Below are 22,601 nucleotides of genomic sequence, written 5' to 3'. Positions count from 1 at the left end.
TTTACACAATAATCATCTAGATAGGTATTCCTTTTTATGAAGAGCAGTTGCATTTTAGATTTAGGACCTTCAATTGGTGCAAATTATGCCCCTTGAACCTACTTTCTAATATTATTAGAATCTCTATATCCGATTTGAAATTATTGTATGACCTACAACAAAACGTCTTTCTCGACGGACTGGAACGAAGTGCTTGACGAGATGCGTGCGATTATCAGAGCTAAGTTAATGATGACCAAGGTGCCAGAGTTGCGCAGCATCTGAATTCCCACGCCCTGGAAACTACGCCTAAGCCCATTTTGCACGCTTCATGTTACGGTGCTTTCACGAAAGACGAGAAAAAATGGTTTAAATCACGAAAACTTTGATTTTATTAAAAATATTACCTGTCTTGTCAGCTTTAATCGGTCACGCATGCAACTTCCGTGAGTTTTTTTGAGCTAATATTTGGCATTGATATTTTCAGAATATTACTATATACATGCGTGTCTACTATAATTGCAAGACATTTTCTCCAGAGGTCTGCCTCACAAAACGGATTACAATCGATGGTTCAAAACTGCAGATGTAAGATTTTCTAAAGAAAAGGTCAACCACCACTCACGTAACACACTATTGTATCCATATGACCAGTTAGTTGTATAATTTTGTGTCGTAAAACGCTCTCAGTTTCGCTGGTGATATTTATCTACGTGCTCTCGTTCAGTTATATAAAGCCGTAGAACGCGACAGAAAAGGACCGAGCAACCGAAACTATTGTTACTTTATAATTTCACGACGAAACTGCCTAGCCTAAAAGGTCCTCGCCAAATTAATGTTAATAATAAGTACCTGAGTCCAATGACTGGCTTGTGCAACAGATGCAAATAAATTTATGTAATAGTTGTACGTAATAATTATGGAAACTAACAGTCTTGCACCTCTTAGTCGATTGTCTATATTCAGCTATTCAGACTCAATTCTCTTAATACATAATAAAGCTATCGGAATACAGCCGAAGGATTGGCTTGCCTGACTGTACAATACAAAATTAAAATGTTACCTTTTCAATTTAGCCGTTAGTTTCAATATTTAACAGAGAGTGCGCCTAGCCCACTAGTGTATTTGCTTATTACAGATATTGAGATCAGTTACACTACGTATTTAATTAACTGAACCCGTAAAAACAACCCGGCTGTAAATTAGGAAGTAAACCTAGACGTTTGCAGTTTCTATGATAATTTTAGAATTCGTTAATTCATCATAGTAACCCTAGTAAAGGGTATTTTATTTTTTATAGTTAGTTCTCTATAGTGGTCTTTGGGTCGCTAATATTAATCTATATCGCTAACAACTGGTAATAATAATACCTATTATGTATTTTAATTTAAAACAACACAAGATTCTTTTAATCGAAGAACCAAAAACGCGTCTTGACAAGAGACAAAGAATCACGAATACTCACTTTATTCAAAAACAAAGGCCGGGTTAGCTCTGTTTTGTCGTTCTACCACTTCCAACGACGTGTGCGGGTAGTAACGAGTCGTGTCAAAGCTTAATAAACCGTATTTATAATATCAGATACAAAGTTATTTGTGCTTCTTTCATTTTGAAATAATATCAGACATTGAAGTGGCGCGACAGTCGTCCAAATGTATACAAAGGCATACCGAAACTGTCTTTGCTAGTGACTCTTTGCGGTTGCTGATAACTACTAGCCAGAACAGCCACAAAACGCTAAACGACTCCTGCAAGAAGCCGATTAATTTGCTATTGACATTAACAGACGCTGACCATTTAAGCTCCTCTGTGATCAGCTACTGCTGAGGCAAGTTGTATCTATGAAAGTACTCACCTATTCTCAAGCCTGTGCTAAACCTTACCAGGACGTGAAGAAGTTTCTAGGAAGTTAGACTTGTAAGACGTAAGAACAATTAAGTTGCACTTTCAAACACGTGAGAACATTGTCCTGGTTAGGATGATTCTGGAAGGCATTTTGCTAACTATAAGTGGACTTCTAATTCACATCAGGGCACAATCCGAATATGACAAAGTGTCCATTAAAGCTGAGTTTATCGTAAAAAGCTTCACTCTGCACGATGCGAGGCCAGGTAAGCATTAACAAGTAATTAAGAATACACTGCATAGAAGTTATAAAATTTCGGTTCAACATAAGTTTTTCCAGTGGACGCTTTGACGAATAATTCGATAATATTTTTATTCCTTAATACACATCAAGTACACGAAGATCTGACTCAATCGCAAAAATGTAGTACGATATAAAGTGGAAGTTTATCTACAATCTTTCTTCGAAACAACGGGAATATTATTTAGTGCCGCCCATTACGCCCTGTTTGCTTGTCAAATATGCGCGGCTATTCGAATAGTAAATGGTTATTATCCTTGACATTAACTACTTTTCTACATTGATTAGCATTATCTCATTTTGTCTGAGGAAACTGCAATGTGTCTTATACTCTGAATTACGGTAGCTGTAACTTTCTTGCTGCTATAAGGGACCGTTGTCTCGCTTCATGTCACTTAGCTAGTTTCCTGTTCACAATGTAAATGATGATCAACGGTAGGAACAACAACTCATTTCTTATGCTACTATAGGGTATGATCTCAGCGTTTCCAACAATTGTTTACTGCTAACTCGAGTCAAAGAGTAAAGCACATTAGGAGAAACCGCAGGCAATTCGTTCCGTACTTGCATATAGGTGTGTATAGCAAAAAATTCAGAGGGAGGCGTATGAGGCCACGTAGAAGTTTTGCACACTGCCGAAACTCCGAATTCGAACTACCTGCATGAGGTTTTTTTTGTGGAAGCTGCCTCCTCATGCTTTCTATATCTAGCATATGTGACGACACTGCAACCAGAGAAGAATGTTTAATGCTTCCACCCGGTTGAGCATACTGCAAATGTGCTTTTACACTATCTGCGTTACGGCCAGGTTCTGAACTCACATTTCATGGTCTCATGTCCAGTTCTAACTCGCCTTTAGGCATAGATTCATCGGATTCAAGTCGGCTGAATTTCCAGGCCATGAAAAGACCTCAACGGTTAACGTTTTAGAGGCATTTCGCCATATGATATTGTGACCTATCATACATGAACACAAAGTTTTTATCTGGAAACGATTAAAATACCTGACGCAGCATTTTCCTCCGAATTACCTTACTGTAGTCTTATTTTTTCATAATATTATCGACAGGTTTCTGCATTGTAAACGGAAATTACGGTGCACTCGATTATTTTGTTCGGGTGCTAGGTATCACAGAGAAATCATAAAATTCGTTGTAGAAACTCATGCAGATGAATTAAGCGTTACCACCCAGAAGTTCAAGATGCAATTCATCTGCAAGACAGACCCTTTTCCAGTGTTCAGCTGTTGGAATTGTTTAACCCATTTGAAGCGCACACAGTTGTGCACAGCTTAGCCGGGTCTTTTTAGCGGGTGTCCGACAGCTAAACCCACTCAGGGTGGCTTCGTGGCCTGCCACTTTATGATGCAGTTAAAGAACCGTTACAGATACAAACTACCAAGACTAAAGGTAAGCGATTACAAACAGACAATACCAGTTAGTGATAAACGGAAACTATCATTATGACACAATTTGCAGGTGTATTTGTACTCTGGCCGCAAGCAAAAAAAAATATGGTTATTTCTGATGGAGCGGGTACCAATTTTCGGGTAAAATTCAAGGTTGGTCTCAGTCCAGAATGCGATACGAATACTATCATCGGACGAAAAATTGAATGTTCTTTGGAACCGTTTCGCCTTCTTACAGCAGGTGTGTAAATATTCTATATATATATATATATATATATATATATATATATATTATATATATATGTTTAAATTCAATCGCTGTTATCGTATTGAACAGGCTAAATCCGGTGCACTTTAAGATTGAACAACGTTTGAAATACGCATCGCTAGCAAACGAAGTGCAGCTAATTAATACTCCAAATTTCTAAGTAAGAACCGATTGAACTTACTCTAGCAGAACTGAGTTCGAGAGAAAAATGATCTCTCAGCCATAAAAATTAATGTTTTTGGTGCTTGGTGGCCACAGCGCTGTGCAAATTTATGGAAGACTGGTGAACTTATTAGACAAGGAGGACTCAAGCCAAATGATACTACGTGAACAATGACACGTTTCAAGAAGGAAAATTAGAATGTTGGAAACCAGCGAGGAAATGATCAGATGCGGGGGCCTGATTGAAAAAAACGCATTGCTGCAATCAAGCAGACTATCCACGAACGCAAAGTTTGGAGTCTAAGGATTCGTCAACTAAAACTGGCATTTCACGTGCAACATGTAGAAAGTTATAACCCAAAGACCTAAGTTGCCGAAACTGAGTAGAAAATGAACCCTCCAGAAATTGATCCTAAACTACTTGGAAATGCATGCGGTGTTTTCCACGTGTTATTTTCTAAACCTTAATTACCAAAGAAAACCCGCTTGAGACACACGATCAGCATAGATGAAGCATAGTTCAACCTCTACCGCTGCCGTAGAGAGACCGGACTTTCGATGGCAGTGTCGAGTAAGTTCGTGCACAAAATGATAATAGTACTTGCTACAGACATCAGAGGCATTTATTCCTATGAGATATTCGCCGAAAATAAAAAATAAATGCACCCACTATTTCAAGTTCCTCTGGAGACTGATGGACCATTGCCTCGATAACTGAAAGCTCGCAGTCTAGTTAGTTGATGACAAAGATCTTATTGCCATGGCTCAGTTACTTCCTAGATTAAGCAAACGAATATCACACCTTAACATCAGTCCGCTTAGTCTCCCGATTGAAGTATGTGGGACCTAAACAAGACCAGAGATACGCAAGCATATCGCGTTATCGATTTGCTTCAGAAAGTCGTACATAGAAAAATGGAAGCGTGAATGGTAGACGTGTGGTTGTTTACAAGTTGGCCAAGAGCGGTGGGGCAAGCATATAAAAACAATGAATAGTGCCTCTAACACACGCTAAAAAATCATTACTCTAACCCAACGAGTTCGAAGGCTATTCAGTGTTAAAGTCCGCCGGATTTGCTCCTAACAACCTAGTATACCAGTCAAAGCCTTGCAGCGTCTTTTACTTTTTGTACTAGCAAGCTAATAACTTTAACTTCTTAAAAAAGGTCCTGTTTCGCGTATAATAAATTATATATTTTACCTGTTAATCCATTTAATTCAAGCTTGATAAGATAATTAGTAGGTAAATTAATGGCACATTTACTAAGCAAATAGATTTTCATCACGTCGTATCTCGATTTATACCGGTTCCTATCCCATTCGTGAAAAATTGCACATTTAAAAAATGCCAATACTCCTTGTTCGACGAAGGTCAATTATATATATATATAAGGTGATATATATACAATTGCGGCAACTGTTCACTTGCCAGATATTGAGCAAGCCCTGAACAGTGCCGCTTACCATTATTATCGTTAAGCCGGCAATACGCATTAGCAAATGTGACAAGCTAATATGTATTATGGAAACTTTGTTTTACGCTGACGGCAATTCCCAGCACCCTGAAGCAGTAATGCTTACGTGATGAATAACTGAACGTTAAACTTGAGATAGTAATTTACAAATACATATAACGGAACTTCCGAAGTGCTTCAAATGAAAGTTACTTGTCGTTATTATTATATGTTGGAACGGGAGTGTACATTATATAATTCCATGAACATATTCCCAGTTCCCATTAACTATGCGTATATAACACCCTATTGCTGGTCGGTTATTCTCCAGTTCCAGCAGTCAAATCTCGTTATTACTGCAACGTTAAACAATGATAGCTAACAAGATAATCAGGGCAAAAGCTAAATCTGCAAAGCCACAATTGCCAAAAATGTGAGGGGTGATTTCCCTGAAAAGTCGCGGTCGCCATGGAGAAGTGAGTGGCCAGCAAACGCAAAAGAGGATACAATTTTACCGCGAAGCAAACAATGAGTAAATGTGAAAAAAGCAAGTTACCCATACCCATAAGCTCTGCAAGAAGTCATTGTCAGTCCAGTGCCTCGAAGCAAAAGTGGCGGTTAATGGTAAGAGCCGTCCAATCACTAACGAGATTTCACAAAAAGCACTTGTTGCGGCGAGCAGCAGAATTCATTTATTCGTACTCAGCTCTCAGGCAACGTTCTACAGTCATAGTCCAAGACTGTCTAAAATAAGCCGATCCTGCAAAAACACGAAACGCATGACGATAGAATATATACTCGTAGTGAGTTTCAAGCTTAGCGGCCTAGCGGTTGCGTCTAAAGTGGCTTTTCACCCGCTTTCTAAAATTTCAATCTGAGTTCAACACAGACAAATTTTAAGATCTGGCCTTTTCACATTTTTCATTACGGTTTTCGGTTTTAATTAGCTTTATTTTAGAAATATCTATACCGCCTTGCGTGCACGTGCCGGTCAACCAGACGTACTAAACCGTTGGCTATTTCAGAAGATGCACCTCTACCGAAATTTCCCGCTAGAATGCAAACATTTTGTCACCTCGCGATACCGTCACATCGTGAACTCACCAAACTCACAATAGAAATGCAGCGAGTATTTCGAGACATCTTTGGGAATATACGCCTGGAAGACGGTAATGTGCACTTACTTTTTTTTATTATGGAGAAAAACTTGAAACCTTTATTTAGGTATGCATCATATGTCATGAGAGTCAGACTCGCAGAGGCCAATCAAACCAAAGGGTTCAACCGGTGTCGTTTGCTTCTCGATCCTCTCGAGAGTAACCAGCAAGTGATCTACGCCCTTCTAAGGGGAACACCTTTCGAGTAAAAATCAACCGCAAAAACGGTTGCTTTTACTCATAACGACATGCATCATTGTGGGAAAAAGCAATTTTCCGGGCAATGTTCAAACTCTGAATCTGCTGTCCAGTGATAAAGACTGAAAAAGAAATGTTATGTGAGTGAACTAGGGCGGAGACACCCACTTCTCTGTCATCAAAAGGTGCGTGACCGTATAATAAGTCACGCGTAATCTACCAGAATCATGAAAAATGATCGTTCTGAGCCAGTGTGATTGCTCGTCATGTTCATGAGCGCTCGCATTTTATTATTCTTCCGTAAGCTAAATTCCATCAGTCACCGAATTTGCGCAATTTAAGTTCAGTCAGTTAACAGGAGTGACCCATTCAATGGAGGTTCATTCAAAAGATTGTGCAAAAGTATTAGTATAATAGGAACTTATTTTTCTTTCACCATACTACTTCCAGAAAGATGAATGGATTATCAAAGAAGTTCATTTGCATGTTCGATGAACTTGTGCGACCAAGAAGAGCTAAAGTATTGAAAGAATGACCATGCGCCGTATGTGATGTTAAGATGACGAATCGATCCGTTTTAGCCAGTTCGTACGCAATTGATTGCTTGAAAATATAAGCATATTCTGTACAGCCCGAATCTGAACTAGTTGAATTACTCTCTATGATGCGGTATTGAACGAGTGTCCAGCAAATCTTGACATGACATTGCGGATTCGCTTACGCTTTACCTAGACGGTGCTCACATATTTAAAATGAAGCTGCGATTAATTATGGAAGCTTTAATCGCTGTCAATGGTTATTATATTGAATAAACAATACCATCAGGAACGCAATTAATTTTGCTTAGATAAAAGCAATGCATAAAAATTGCAGGTTGAGAGAGGTTATTCTTTACATGATGATCTCGTTCTACAAGAACTTATCACAGTTTGGAAAAAATAATTTCAAATCAGATTCAGGACTTCGTCTTTCATCATATATAACAATCTAATTTTTTCGTCTACCTTGTTATGCAATATTTGATTCATTAAATAAATGTAAATAAAATATTGGCCATAATGTTTGGCATAACTTAACAAAATGTTGTTCACAGATGTTTCTGGGTAAAGTTATCTTCACATAAACTACAAGGTGAGCAGGATACTACACGACACCAGGGGAAATTTCGCAAAATACGACATCTTTAAAGATAACTTTCCGTTATGCATCATTATTATAATTCTTTGTCGTACAAACATTTAAAAACAAGAAAAAATAATACAGATAAATAAATCAAAATAACCAAGAAAACGTCAAATGTTAAATGAACGGTGTGATTTTTATATTATAAAACAAGCGCAACTAGTTGAACGTGTACTTGCGGAACATAGAACAAAAATAAATTACGGAAAAGGTTAGCTTTAAAAGCTTTAAACGTTATTTCTTATCCCCTTTGAAGTATCCTGAATGTACATATCTTCAGAAGTGCTTATTTGGATTGATCGGCTACACTATTTTATAAATGATTTTACATTAAAAAAAATATTCTTTTTTAATTTTGGAATAGAGCTGACCACCGCTTTTCTGGCAACTGAGCCATGCAGCCGAACTCTGTCAAAAAGTGTGTATAAAATGGGGTTAAGAAATACCTCTTTTCTAGAAAAGCGATCTTTTTTTTTTTAAGAAAATTCGGGCAAACATTGATAACTAAGCCTCTTATTCTTTTACAAATTCCTTGCTATGTTAAGGCACAATTGCTTATTCACTACAAGATATTCCGAGACGCATGTTCAGCCTAGCAGGTCAACGGTACAGACCTTTACAACTGCCGAGTTTATCGCCAGTTCGTTAACATCTACTTTTTTAGGAATAACTACTTTATCCATCGCTGCTTTAACTTTACCATTTCCAATTAAATCTGTTCTTTTGCGGCAGTTTGGTAAAACCACAACTTATTTAGTAGGGCACGCTGAATTCAAGGTCCACTTCTGGACTAATTATTACACGACGCCGTTTTTGAGCTCTGTTGAACTAGAATTGTTAATCTAGAATCGATGCCACAAATATGAACGTGTTGAGTTCCACTAAACTGATACAAATAACTTCTTGCCTTTCATTTTTACTGCTACTTGATATTATGCGATAGCTTACTTAATCGAAACAGATCGCCTGATTTAGGATAGGTGCGTGGACACAATAGTGGATTAATCGAGGCAAGGCAGCAGAATTATTCAACAAACTGTACTGAGCTGCTAACACAGAGTGATCGAATCTTACGGTAACATAACAGAACGACGCAAACAATGCAGTCATGGGGAAATCGAACAAAGAAGACAATAAAGATAACCTCAGCGGGATAACAAGATTGGTACAATAAAGTGGATATAGTACAATCAGATACAGAGCTGGCTTTCGGTTAAGAAACAGCTAGCTAAAGTTAGTAAGCGTCTGGCGTATATATGGTTTAATGCGAGACAGAAATCTGAAAATAAGCTAATGATTTTGGATGTCCTTAGCCATGATAATGCGTAGATTTCGTTCACCTTCGATGCTGTTCGTTACTAGAAAAGTCGAGTGATCGTAATTCAATGTCGATATTATTATTATAACAAATAAGGTAAATAAATGTAACCAATGTATTATTGTCTTCTGCATTTATTTCAGACGAAGTTGAGGTTCGAGAGTGCCTTCGGCCTATTTCCTTACGTTGGAAAGCTCTTTTACTAATCATCTTTTGTTTAATTTTGGTTTTCATTTCTGGTCTTATATTATGTCGGGTTCTGTGTGATAAAAGTTCGTGCTTTCGAGTTATTTCCCCGACGAAAGTTCATGATTTACGTGGAGGCCATGCGCCAGAAACAGACGAAAAGCCAGTCACGCGGAAAGCTCCTCTAGTATCATCAGATATCAGGCATTTATAATTCATACGCTGTGTTTTGAAGTCGCTTCAGGATTTTCTTTCAAGACAAAAAAATCTTGCTTTGTTTATTATAGCTTGTATAAGTCATGTTTTTCCCTGTTTTGGATTGGAATTGCATTGTTTGGAAAAACTGGAAAAAACACAGTTGAGACCATCTTGCAATATCGAAACATCCAAGCCACGGCCACAGTCACTTAAATAACGAATAAATCACCAGTCTCTTGCCAGAAGTACTTCATCGATAACCTATTTGATCTGAGCCACCTAAAAAATACAATAAGCAGAGGTTTTGCTGTGAAGCAATTTCTGATAAACGAAATTTTTGTTTTCGCAGTAATACTTCAGGTGTGCTACAATCATGCAAAGGTCTCCGAACATTTGAGCAAGTTAAACACAAACCTATTGGACCTGTTTATGGTCGTTTTGAAGATAACCTTGTTTTTGCGACCTGCTGACTTCGTTAAGCACCAGCGTTTTCGAAACACCTGATAATATCACTAATGTGTTTATACGTGTCTAGATACTGTTCAAGGGAACTATTTCATTCTCTCATCCGTATTACTGTGACCAGAAGAACAGTTGAATATTATTGGTAAGTGATGCGGAATAAATATGAACTCGGTATAAGGCATATAAGTAATACGATTGACAAGGTGAACTAAGATTGTACTCTAAAAATGTCGAGAGCATAATGAAGTATGATTGTCTTGATTTCAGTTGTATTATTTTCACACTTTTGTTCTTCTAACTATCAAATATCTGACTTTGCGAATATGTATCATCTTGCGCGAATGGTATCAAGCAGCTGCTGTGTATGATTACATATGAATTAACTAGATTAAGATATTTGTGACCTTAACAAATAAAAGAGCAATTAGTATGGATAACATACCCATCAAGTATTGCCGGCAACAGGAACCAGTGGACTTTGTGTAATTGATCCATTTATAGGTAGTTAGGCATGCAACTAATTAAGTACCAGCTCTGATTATGTACTGCTTATTTAATATCTTCCATATTGTTTGTTCCTTGTTTTGATTTATTATTTTGTGATTTATTTACTTCTTACGACATGTTGTAACCTGTTATTTTGTTCCATTTTACCAATGAACAGTCTAATTCTCCGAGAATAAAACGTAATTCTAACAGGTTATTTAAATGAAACTAAAACAACGGGTATTATATATTTGATCAGAATAGCTTCGAAATGCATTACACAGCATTGAACGTTAAACTGCTTATCTTTTTTGTCATTCTTATTATATGATGTGATGACACGGCAGTGTGGCTCGCACATACAATCTGTGCGATTTCTAGGTAAAAAGCAAATAGTCCGAGCTAAAGTAACATCTCAGTAATTAAAACCCATTGGTATTGGTATATACTAAGAGAAGTAGATTAACAGGTTTAGTTCTAAACCTGAAAACCTAGCGGGTCGAGGGTGTTTGCATTCACGGTCATGGCCACATAACCTGGCCGTACTTAAAGGCGATGTTCACTCATTTACTAAAAGTTTCTCCTAAAAGAGAACAAACAGCCAAATTATCTTGCACTATTTTTACAGATTTGACCGTAACAAAAAACTAATGGTTTACTATTACAGTCACAGTTTAACCGCAGGTTTATCACGTTCAATGACTCGAAATTGGCGGGTCATCAATCTTTCGAATATAAATAAAGATGGCGACGCCCCAAAACTGAGCAAGGTTCGATTTGATTCGAGTATGGTCTAGTTACATTTGTGCACTGATTGGCAAGAAATTGACTCAACAAGAAATAATGATTAGTCTACATGTGTCCGTAATTAGTGGTTTCTGTTAATATACCTGTATGATCCATTCGGTCTTTACCTAGATTTGGCTCTCCAAGCTACCCCGGGTCAGCTGTTGTTTAGTCGTATGTAAACGCAACAACAATAGGTATTTTCATTGCTTTGCCTCTTCAATCAGTAGGAAATGTAAATATTCTGCTTACAGCTTCTATGTTCTACGTCCTGTAGGTTTAGATAATTGCTATTGACCCATAAAGGATGCTCAAAAATTGCCATCACGGTTTATGCGCTGGAATCTTTGTAACTGGTTGAAACACCGCTACTTCAAAGTATCTATAGGAAGATAATTACTACTGTTCTTTATTTTTGAATGTATTCGATCTTAATTATCATTTATTTTGTTTCGCGCCTATGTTTGCCGAAAAAAATGCTGGGCGATAATAAGTTACGAGCCAGTTACCGTCATAAAATGCGCGTATCTTCTTGCTATTAATTTATTCTTAACCATTCATGTTGCTTGTTCGTTCTCGAACTGATTATCGCCCAATTTTGAGAGCTTCGTAGTAATTACACTTATATAATATTGTCAAGCAAATAATCAGTGTTCTTTGTTACAACATTTCTTACATAGGTAAGAAAAACAATCACAATAGCATTATTGCGTTTTCTAGTTAGTTGCTTAAGCGATGTCAGTTGCTTAAGCGATGTCAATTGTTGTAGTTACAATGGGCGATCGGCACTCTCAATTGATACCAAATTCTTTTACAATAAAAGCTTGAGTTTCGAGTTCGTACATATTGAGGGTGCGTGGTGCAATCGTCGTTTTTTTCTCTTGAGTGTACTTAGACGATTTCGTGTGTTATGCAGTATGACTCCGAAGTCTCTGTTTCTTGAAACGTAGCCTCAGTTGCACATTGCTTGTTATATGCGTTTCAAGATTCAGAATGCACAATACGTCCATTCCTTAGGCTAGTCAATCAATTGTCTGGACGGATACATCTACAGCAAAAAAATTAATGTATAACGCGATACGTTTTTATACGTCGATGAACACTAAGATGTTTCGTTTTTCTGCCTCATTTTAAATGCGGAAGTGTCTGCTTCGGTATTGATCTTAATCTAGATATCGTGCGCTCTGAGTTGACCTGACAAAATGTCGAACTCATCGCCGGATATTAGCCCTTCCCAGCGCGTCGTGGCTTCCAGTTCCGGAGCAGTGGCTACAGCAATATTCATGACACCACTCGACGTCGTAAAGGTTGGCCACTGCTATCTATATTTGTTAATAGGACTAGACAAATTGTCATTCCAATTGAAAATTGTATTCTTGCGGGAATCACCTTCGTACAGGTTCGTCTACAGAGCCAACAGAAAACATCCATCCGTTACCGCTGTTCACCTGCATGTAATCAACTGCTCATGAGTTGCGTTTGCCCTGGAACTGAAACAGAAACTCATCGACCATACTGGGTTCACTCGTTACAACAACAGCCTTGCCATCATCATCATCACAGTGCTGGTCAGCTCTACCAGACGCCATTTAAAGGTAACATTCTTAGCATTCTCTATCGTGGTTGTTTTGTCATCATATCCTCAGATATTTACAAGAATGCGATTCTCATCTTAGAACAAATACTTCTATCTATCTCAAACTTGAAGTCTCTGTTTTTGAGCAATTCAATAGTGCCGACCATATATACTGCCTCGCATAATTGTTGTCACTTGCAACACGGATGCCAAATAGAAACCTTTTTGTTTGGATTCCCACACAGAGATTATAACAGGCCAATATATGTCTGCTGTTTGTAGGAACGGCAGATGCATTGCTTGGAATAGCTAGACGTGAAGGTCTAGGCGCTTTGTGGTCCGGGCTTCCACCAACGTTAGTCATGGCGGTGCCTGCGACCGTGATATACTTTTCCACTTACGATACCGTCAAAAAAACTTTCATCCACAACCAGGTCAGCGTTCATTTATACTACTCAGGAAAATGAAAGCTTTCGAAAAGATCATTCTATCCATAACAATGAAAATAAAAATGTATAGACAGCCAAACGCAATTTAAGCTGCTATTAGAGTTTTAGTTTCTATATTCTAACCTCTACATGTATACATTTGTATCTGTTGTGTCAAAGACATTTCAGTCAACAATTGGAGTGGCAATTAGCTCAGGTGCAGTGGCACGTGTTGTTACTGCATCGTGTGTATCCCCACTTGAACTATTTCGAACTAAGTTACAGTCGCAAAAGATGACCTACGCCCAGTTGATTCGTGCAGTTCAAGAAATGGTGGCTGCAAGAGGCATTGGTTCTCTTTATCTTGGTAAAAATACTTGTTGTAATAATACTTAAATTGTTACATGCAGCAAGCCATGTGGTGACTGATTTCCCCTGAAATCTATAATCTACTGTTATTGAGACATTGGAGTTCGAGATTTCATTTCAGTAAAAATTAATTGTGTACAGACTTTTTCATTTTATAAATAATAGAATAATAAAAAAAGCTGCAAAAATTACGTTTTCAGTTATTCTTCTCTTAACTAAAAGGGAAATAATGTATTGCTCATGCATAACTTTGCAAGTATGTCTGCTAGTTTTCACCGAGGTAACTGGTATATACGTTTTGTTTACATACTTTGTTGTCGCGCGAACCTTTACGTCAACGCGATGACCAGGGCTGTCATCGACGCTGTTGCGTGACGTACCATTCAGCTGCATTTACTGGGCATCCTACGAATCTTTCAAGAAGAGTTTCGTTCCGAAGGATGAAAACCCGCAATTGCGTTTTTGTTTAGGCGCTGGCGCCATTTCAGGAACAGCTGCAGCAGTCGTTACATTGCCGTTTGATGTTGTCAAAACATACAGGTCAGTAAATTTTACTCTAAGTAGCTGTATTTCGACTTCTTATCCATGCAGTATATAGTGTTTTATGTCGGTTTATTCAAATAACTGATAAGATCTTTATTTGTAAACCAAGATATGAATCGAAACTACTTTGGGCATATTGCTATAATTTCGAAATGTTGGGGTTCATGGATATTTATCAATTAATATTTCAGGCAAATCGAACTTGGTGGACAGATGTCTCGGCCACCAGAATCAGGACTCCATGGGGCCGGTCCTTTTGCGATGTTGGCTGATATTTACCGAAAGCAGGGCACACGCGGCCTCTTTGCGGGTCTTGTACCTCGTATCGTAAAGACAGCTCCTGCATGTGCCATTATGATAAGCACATATGAAATGTTTAAGAACTTTTTCCTCTCTTAGGCTTTGCAGCAGAAGTGAAAAATGCTATGCGATATATGTGATTAGCTAATACCTAATAAACTGGTGATAAGCAATAGTAAGCTCACTAAACCATTCTTAAAGACTGTAGTTTTTGCGTAGGCTACGCAAAAAGACAAAGGTGATACCAGTCATTTGCTTGGCCTGAAACGTAACCTCTCTGAGAACGCGATTTTTGTGTATCAGAGCAGGAACAAGTATGTAAAATATTAGTAACCATCGAGATTTGGACAGTCATTGCTTTAACTAGCTTTTTTTTTTAAATACATCGTCTTATTTCTGTGTTTCGTACAAAATAAAAAATGATAATTTCATTTTTCCCACTATTTAGATGGCTAGTATAATAATATAAGGACTGTTCTGACGATAAAAAACTTTTTATTCAAATGGATGAGCGAGAGTTTTCAAATTTTGTCGGTACACATTAACCCGCAGTCAATCTTTTGATTTTACAGTGCATTTTTATTAGGGAAAGCTTTCTAAAAATTCTAGGTTGGCTGTACACAATATGTTTACTCATACGATACTGGTGGTTGTTCTTCATCTAGTTCACAGCAAACTTCGAAACTGAAACACTTTTAGTAACGACTTTCAAATCGAAATCAACGTATTCAACGAATGCCCAGAAACGACATCACTCAGGTAGTTTAGAAAATAATGGCCGACCTTATATATTGGCTTCCATTTCGAATGGTTCGTTTACTAAAGGTAAAACATTGACTAGCATGCAAGAGCTTTGCTTTATTCTCCAAGGCTCTTGTCATCATTTCGTTCGAATTCTAAAGTCATAAGTTTTGCATGTATACCTCATGCTAAAAACGAGTATCTTAGACATTTCGTCATCGAGGCTAAAAAACCGCCAGAATAACTCGGGACAGCTGTGGCGTGTACGACAGGGGTTCAATAGGTAAAGGTAATTTTAAAAAATGAATTGCTAAATATAAAAATAACATTTTTGGAAAGAAAATGCACTCTTTAATTTAACTAGTATCGCCCAGAGTCACGTCCAGTTATCTTTTCACAGGAATTATTATTAGAAGAACCTTTGGCTACCATGCTCATACAGTACGCAAAAAAGATTTCCGTGGTCGAATAAGCAGCCTTCTGATATCAGAAGAAATTGGTATCCGTAAATTCTTTTTTACTCGAAACATTTATTACTGGAGTTCAATCTCAAGGCAAAGTTTCGTGAACCAAACAATGATTAATAGAGCAAAAGAAGAGTAATGATATATGACGCTATCTGTAAGCCAAAAGAATCCAAATTCAATAAGCAAAAAAAATTCAATATGTTTATGTTTACGGTAGCGGTAAATTTTAATAAATTCAACGAAGATATTATTCACAACTTGTTAATCCGTAGACATTCATGTAATAAGATATATATGATATGATTTGAATACGTTTTTACCTGCATGGAATAGAAGAAAAGGTTTTATTGATTATAACATTATTTGTTGGTCCGTCTATTTGGGATCAAGAACCTAGCCAAACAGAAGCTCGTTCAAACTGGAACCCAAACATTTTAATTATTTTCCTACCTTTAGCTAATATATAATGTTAAAATAGAATCCAAGATTACTAACTATTTGTGTTTTTCATTACTTAACGTTCAATATGTAGTATGTATATACAGTGAAGTATTATCAGAAAAATAGTCTTCTAACCAGAACAGCTCATACAAGCTTCTTTGTTTGTAAGCGAACATACCATCGCCTCAGCGTTCTTGGCCTTGATCTTCGTCTTGTCTACAGTGAACTGAATCGCTTGAGCTGCAGGCTTCGTACGCAGGTAGTACATTCCGGTCTTGAGACCAAGTTTCCAGCCATAGAAGTGCATCGAGGTTAACTTGCCATAATTGGTTTCAGCTAGATGGACATTTAGTGATTGACTCTGATCGATGAAGGCTCCACGATCAGCAGCCATCTTGATGATATTTTTCTGTGGTATCTCCCATACGGTACGGTAGAGCAACTTAAGGTTTTTTGGAATGTCAAGCCTCTGGACTGACCCATTATAAGCAACCAATTCGTTGCGCATCGACTCATTCCAAAGTCCTAATTCTGTTAGATCTTTAAGTAGATGATGATTGACCACTTGAAACTCACCTGATAACACTCGACGTGAGTACGCGTTGCTCGTATATGGTTCTATGGATTCATTGTTGCCAAGAATCTGGGCGGTCGATGCAGTGGGCATAGGTGCCAATAGGAGGCTATTGCGCACACCATATTTAGCAATCTTAGCTTTTAGCGCGGCCCAGTCCCAAAGAGAACTGGGAGTGACGCCCCACATATCATATTGCAATATACCTTTAGATACAGGCGAACCCTCGTAAGTTTCATACGTGCCTTCCACCTTCGCAATATCACAGCTTGCTTCCAAAGCGCCGTAGTAGATAGTCTCAAAGATTAGTTTGTTAAGTTCCATTGCTTCGGGACTGTCAAACGGTAAACGCAATATGATGAAAGTGTCGGCAAGCCCTTGGACTCCAATTCCAATCGGTCGATGACGTTTATTGCTATGCTCTGCTTCTGGAACTGGATAGTAGTTAACATCGATAATCTTGTTGAGGTTTCGTGTCACAACTTTAGTAACCTCTTTGAGTTTTCCAAAGTCAAACTTGCCTTCATTGACAAAGCGATTGAGTGCGAGTGACGCAAGGTTGCAAACTGCGATTTCATCAGGAGAGGAATACTCGATTATTTCCGTACATAAATTAGAGCACTTGATTGTTCCAAGATTTTGCTGATTGCTCTTTTGGTTACAAGCATCTTTATATAAGATGTAAGGTGTGCCTGTTTCAATTTGACTTTCGAGAATGGCATACCAAAGTTTCTGGGCTTCTACCTGGCGCATGAAGCGGCCCTCGCGTTCATATTGCTCGTAGAGTTTTTCGAACTCCTTTCCCCAACAGTCGCTCAGCCCCGGACATTGATTGGAGCACATCAAAGACCACTGGCCATTTTCCTCGACTCGACGCATAAACAGGTCAGGTACCCAAAGGCCATAGAAAAGATCACGAGCTCTGTGTTCTTCAATACCAGTATTCTTGCGCAAATCGAGGAATTCAAAGATATCGGCATGCCATGGTTCCAAATAGATCGCAAAAGCACCCGGCCTCTTATTACCTCCCTGGTCAACATATCGCGCTGTGTTATTGTACACACGAAGCATTGGCACAATGCCATTCGATGTTCCGTTAGTGCCTGCTATATACGATCCGGCAGGTCGGATACAATGGATATTCATACCGACCCCGCCAGCAGACTTCGAAATAAGAGCACATTGACGAAGTGTGTCGTAGATTCCTGCGAAAGCCAACACACAAACATCGAGCAGTTAGGTCTAGCTTCCACGATTTTATACGCAAGCAGTGATCTTTTATATGATCGAATACGCGAATGTAGGTGGATTTGCGTGTCGGGAGGCGTCATAATATTTAAGTACTTTACTCTTTCCAAATGCTGACTAGAAGCGTTTGCTACTTATTAAAATACAGTTAATGTTGTTGTGTTTCACAGAAAGTGCGGTTTCACCTTCGATAGAATCATCTTTCATGGTAAGCAAAAAGCAGGAACTCAGCTGCGGCCTACAGGTGCCGGCATTGAACAACGTCGGGCTGGCGTGCGTGAACCACTTTTCACTCATCAGATTATATGTTTCTATGGCAGCGTCGATGTCAGTGCCGTGAATACCAACAGCTACACGCATGAGCATGTGTTGTGGTCGCTCAACCACTTTTCCATCAATTTTAAGCAGATATGAGCGCTCCAATGTACGAAAGCCGAAATAATTGTAGTTGAAATCACGATTGTAGACGATAGCAGCATCGAGTTCATCTTTATTTGCTATAACGATATCGTAGACTTCTTTTGAGATCATGGGCATTGGCTTGCCAGTTTTGCTCTGTGTCACAAAGCGCAGCATGCTTATAATCTCTGAAAACTGCTTCTTAGTCTCTTTATGAAGATTCGAAATTGCAATACGGGCCGCTAAAACCGCATAGTCCGGATGCTGGGTCGTCATTGTGGCTGCCGTTTCTGCTGCAAGATCGTCGAGCTCTTTGGTTGTAACCCCAGCATAAAGGCCTTGAATCACTTTTTGTGTGATTTGAGTCTGGAAAAGATTTAATAATAACAATAGATTACATTTGCTTGAGGGTTTTTTAATTTCTGCGTTTACCTTTCGTCCTTGGTCAACTCTCGGCTTTACATCCTTCCTGTCTGTTTAATGCTTCTATAAGATCCTACTTTAAATCGACATCTTTTACAAAGCTCACGCTATTATTTCATACATTACCTTTATAGCACGATACAAAAAAACTACTTTATTTTCAGTCAAGCAAGCCACTCGGCCTTCCAGGAAACACAGTAAAACCCAAGACTAGTGCATAAATATACGTATTATATCAAAGTAGCTTTGAATGCACATAGGTAGTCACATAAACTTACCGGATCAATAAAATCCATGTTTAATCCATAACACAATTTAGAGATCCTAGAAGTAATCTTGTCGAAGTGCACGGGCTCCTTGCGCCCACCTGAAAATAAAGTAGAGTTAATTAAATGAGAAGCCGGTCACTTTTCAATTACAAAATGACGCTTAAAAAACGTCGAAAACAAAATAAAGGTGCTTTTCTAGTTAGATACTATTTTTATCTACGTTTATGTGACAGACGTGAGCATAAATATATTGTACCATCGTAACTGTTATGCTTATTTGGCTATGTGTCCTTGTCATTGCTTACACTTAGTACACAAAAGTAATAATTGCATGTAGATTTCTATAAGGAGCATGTGTAACGCTATTTTTGTTTCATATGGCGAAGCTGGTCCGTCTTGAAATTGAGATTGGTGCATTAAGTAACACGTGATTGAGCAGTTGATTGAGTATTTATTGGACAAATTGCTAACTAAGCATGATTATACTTCACGATGATTACACTTTACCTGAGTATATTGTATTCTAGGGAATAGCGAACTAAGCTTCGCCTTTACTTGACATAAAATGATTAAGTTACCAATAAATAAGGAACTCGTATTTCTCTTTATAACGTGCAGGGCGTTCATTGTTGTTGACGTGTATCAGATGGGCACGGAGTACTAGAACGGGATGCATTGATCAAAGTGCAAACTGCTGGCTTTAACGCAAAAAAAAACACCCTCAGAACTTATTTCCACTAGATACGAATTTGAAAGCAATCTAACAAAGACATAAATAGAGGTAGCCTGTAACACAGGGTTGACCGTCCTCTTAAAGACAAAGCTGAACAGTGTGTGAGCTCTGTTGCTCGACGTGACCCCTTTAATCGCTTTCCTAACCTCGTACCCGCAGAAAATCCGCATCGAAAGGACAGCGATCATAAGAGGTTGGCGGCGATAGGTTCACCCTTCCGCAGTCAGAAGAAATGATAACCATCATCCCACAAGTCGGGCGGAGTATCACAACATCTGGCATTTAATGTTCTTTCTCAGTGCACCTTATCAAAACTTGCGGTTCTAAATTTCGGAATTCAAGGGCTGCTTGGAGAAGACGACCTGTCGAGCCTTCGCAAACATGTAGTTTCATACAGCCAACATATCGAGGCGAGCAGTACTATTCCATTCATTCATGGCAGCATAACAGTCCTCGTACAAACCAGTTGCTTGTTCCCTAGGCTTAACCCGAATCCGTGCCAGATGCATAATATAGTGACGTTAAGTCCATACAGATTGTACGGTTATTCTAAATCACTTGCATTATTTTTAGAATAATTTGTAGAGCACAACTTTCTAGCTAAAACTTCATCAGTTTTTTCAGCCTTACTATTCATATCTAATAACGCATACAATTTTGCGCTAATATCTTTGTTTGTAGGCCCTAACAGTACCTTCTGTGCACTGAGAAGCTTATAGCAATAATAACTGATAATAATGATCAGTTTCCTTAATGAATCAATCCCAGGGTCGCTTTCTATGTGAAACGATGCTTCTACTCTGAAATTGGAGAAGAAGTGAAAGTGTGCTCGCTGCCTTTGATTTGACCTTACAACTGACTGGTTAATTACTCTGTCAGAATTACAACTTAATGAGGTGGCTATTTTTTTCAATACTATTCCATATATTAGGTTACTGTCTTAACAAGTGTAATGTCGCTCTTCTTTGCTCCTATGGGTTCTGATTTGTTGTCTCTTTCGATATTTGCCCACGGACCTTTGCACCCTTTACGATATCCACATTGCACTTGTCGCCAAATAGGCTTGTACCAATTATATATTGGTAAATGTATTCGTTGGGTATACCTATTTATAATCAGATCAGAAAGCATACGAAAATGATTAAATATTGATTAGGTGATTAAAAAGTTGTTGAGACATGACTATTTTGTATGTACTCTCTGACTACTACAGTTGTCTTTACACTGAACTTTCTTGTAAGTATTAATACACACACTGATGTATATATATATATATATATATGAATTATTTTTTTTTGCGCATATTTTGGTATTAAATTACATTATTAAAAAAATTTATATTTTTCTCATCCTGTACAAAGTACCAAATGCATAAAAGCGTTTTCAAAAATATGATAATTTAGTAAAGTAAACGATGTCAGGCTGTCTGAATTTACAAATTCTGTAAAAAGGTCTGGCGGTGAACAAACGATATGGAGCCATAAACACGTCATAAATAATAGTAAATTACCACATAAAAAAAATAAGACTAGTTACAATTAGTTAAAGTTTAAAGACTTCTGTCTATTTACACGCCAAAAATCAATACTTTTAATTGTTATGATAGCTTGTCATAATGGTCAGTAACACTAAATATGATTTATAAATCTGTAGACAAAGTCCTAGACATACTTACCACGCTTAAAGACGTACATTGCGGTGTCGGTCCCGCGAATCAAAAGCTCTATTGATGCGCGTGGACGGTTCTGACTTCTTTTGAAAGCAGTGCGATGATTATCAGGTATCTTAATAATAATACTCGTTTCCACGATATTTGGGCACAGATTGAAAAAATAAACTGCTTAGGATACACCCGATTAGGATTTGTGTCATGTATGCGCAGGATTGTCGACCGCCTCAACTGCCGCGCTGCTAACTTGTTTGAGCGTGGGTCGTCACAGAAAGGCCAGTGGTCTCTTTGGCGCCATCTCTCGCAGCCCGCCAACTAAAATGACAAAATCACGCATGCGCAACCACGATCATGAGAAAACCGAAGGGGAAAGCCCTCGCAGACGATAGATAGATGTCTGGTAGAGAGAGTCAGTATGAGAGGCACAAAAAGATGGGCTACCTCAAGAAGTGCTACAAGTAATACGTATGTACGCCAGCATTTATATGTATGCTCTGTATTGAAATCAGACTAGGCTGTTATTTCTAGCGAATCTACTCTTTTTTCTGCCTCTTTCCTCATCAAGCGGCCGCGTCATAAAAAAAGGTTCAATTTGACACTGCGTATACGCATGCTAAAATGCAGACGTAATGTATCTAGAAAACTTCAAAGGTACGTAATAGCATTAAAGAAGTTTAACATAGAAAATGAAGAAGCAAATTTTCTATCACAGTAAAATGTAAAAGGCAGTACATCTGAAGTAGTATATAACTCGGCAAATACCAGTAATAATTGCATTCGCAGCTATGCCCTGTTATCCCGATAACTCGGCTAATCTGTTGTCAACATGGGGACAATTAGTTCTATGTATTGTTGCACGGGAATATGTCGGTTGCGGTGGTTTGACTTTTGAACTTATTTGCAAAATGGTCATATGCACAGATATTTTTTAAAATCTGAAAAGGATTTCGGCTCATGTATGCCGCGAACATGTGTTCTATGAGCATAACTCACTGCCAGCTGAAGGAGGTCGAACATTCTTCTTATGT

General features: G+C 38.2%; 3 protein-coding genes across 10 annotated transcripts; 2 read left to right on the top strand and 1 right to left on the bottom strand.

Annotated features, from left to right (window-relative positions):
- The first annotated feature begins 1,166 nt into the window (after positions 1–1,166).
- On the top strand, positions 1,167–10,132 carry LOC111265453 (uncharacterized). 3 transcript variants are annotated; one of them, XM_022842155.2, is made up of 5 exons: positions 1,167–2,090; positions 3,604–3,774; positions 6,443–6,586; positions 9,416–9,662; positions 10,006–10,132. In XM_022842155.2, the coding sequence occupies exons 1-5, from the start codon at positions 1,958–1,960 to the stop codon at positions 10,124–10,126; spliced, it is 816 nt and encodes a 271-aa protein (XP_022697890.1). In that variant the 5' UTR covers positions 1,167–1,957; the 3' UTR covers positions 10,127–10,132. The 3 variants fall into 3 exon arrangements, with proteins under 3 accessions (XP_022697890.1, XP_022697891.1, XP_022697894.1); XM_022842156.2 differs by lacking the exon at positions 6,443–6,586; XM_022842159.2 differs by lacking the exon at positions 10,006–10,132 and having other exon boundaries at positions 7,866–9,521.
- A 40-nt stretch (positions 10,133–10,172) lies between these two features.
- LOC111265452 (mitochondrial glutathione transporter SLC25A40) lies at positions 10,173–14,803 on the top strand. 6 transcript variants are annotated; one of them, XM_022842152.2, is made up of 7 exons: positions 10,173–10,263; positions 12,566–12,700; positions 12,793–12,988; positions 13,252–13,403; positions 13,578–13,764; positions 14,117–14,306; positions 14,501–14,803. In XM_022842152.2, exons 2-7 carry the CDS (start codon positions 12,596–12,598, stop codon positions 14,706–14,708), a joined length of 1,038 nt encoding a protein of 345 aa, XP_022697887.1. In that variant the 5' UTR covers positions 10,173–10,263; positions 12,566–12,595; the 3' UTR covers positions 14,709–14,803. The 6 variants fall into 6 exon arrangements, with proteins under 6 accessions (XP_022697887.1, XP_022697888.1, XP_022697883.1 ...); XM_022842153.2 differs by lacking the exon at positions 10,173–10,263 and adding an exon at positions 11,359–11,377; XM_022842148.2 differs by lacking the exon at positions 10,173–10,263 and adding an exon at positions 11,384–11,567.
- Positions 14,804–16,018: 1,215 nt separating this feature from the next.
- Positions 16,019–21,871, bottom strand: RnrL (Ribonucleoside diphosphate reductase large subunit). The gene is made up of 4 exons (XM_022842147.2): positions 21,580–21,871; positions 19,181–19,269; positions 18,266–18,845; positions 16,019–18,037 (listed from the first exon to the last, which is right to left on the bottom strand). Exons 1-4 carry the CDS (start codon positions 21,596–21,598, stop codon positions 16,389–16,391), a joined length of 2,337 nt encoding a protein of 778 aa, XP_022697882.1. The 5' UTR covers positions 21,599–21,871; the 3' UTR covers positions 16,019–16,388.
- Positions 21,872–22,601: the final 730 nt, after the last annotated feature.

The sequence above is a fragment of the Varroa jacobsoni genome, unplaced genomic scaffold, assembly GCF_002532875.2.
Source record: "Varroa jacobsoni isolate VJ856 unplaced genomic scaffold, vjacob_1.0 scaffold_974, whole genome shotgun sequence".
Lineage (NCBI taxonomy): Eukaryota > Metazoa > Arthropoda > Arachnida > Mesostigmata > Varroidae > Varroa > Varroa jacobsoni.
This window is presented reverse-complemented; position numbering and strand designations above follow the sequence as displayed.

Bases quoted from the DNA above. Each gene is read 5' to 3' on its own strand.
- LOC111265453 (XM_022842155.2), top strand. From the start codon at position 1,958: ATGATTCTGGAAGGCATTTTGCTAACTATAAGTGGACTTCTAATTCAC. The intron at 2,091-3,603 runs GTAAGCATTAAC...CACAATTTGCAG, and splicing joins TCTGCACGATGCGAGGCCAG to GTGTATTTGTACTCTGGCCG. The intron at 9,663-10,005 runs GCATTTATAATT...TTGTTTTCGCAG, and splicing joins CTAGTATCATCAGATATCAG to TAATACTTCAGGTGTGCTAC.
- LOC111265452 (XM_022842152.2), top strand. From the start codon at position 12,596: ATGTCGAACTCATCGCCGGATATTAGCCCTTCCCAGCGCGTCGTGGCT. The intron at 12,701-12,792 runs GTTGGCCACTGC...ACCTTCGTACAG, and splicing joins CACCACTCGACGTCGTAAAG to GTTCGTCTACAGAGCCAACA. The intron at 13,404-13,577 runs GTCAGCGTTCAT...GTTGTGTCAAAG, and splicing joins AAACTTTCATCCACAACCAG to ACATTTCAGTCAACAATTGG.
- RnrL (XM_022842147.2), bottom strand. The intron at 18,846-19,180 runs GTAAGTTTATGT...AATCTTTTCCAG, and splicing joins ACATGGATTTTATTGATCCG to ACTCAAATCACACAAAAAGT. The intron at 18,038-18,265 runs GTGAAACCGCAC...TGGCTTTCGCAG, and splicing joins GAAAGATGATTCTATCGAAG to GAATCTACGACACACTTCGT.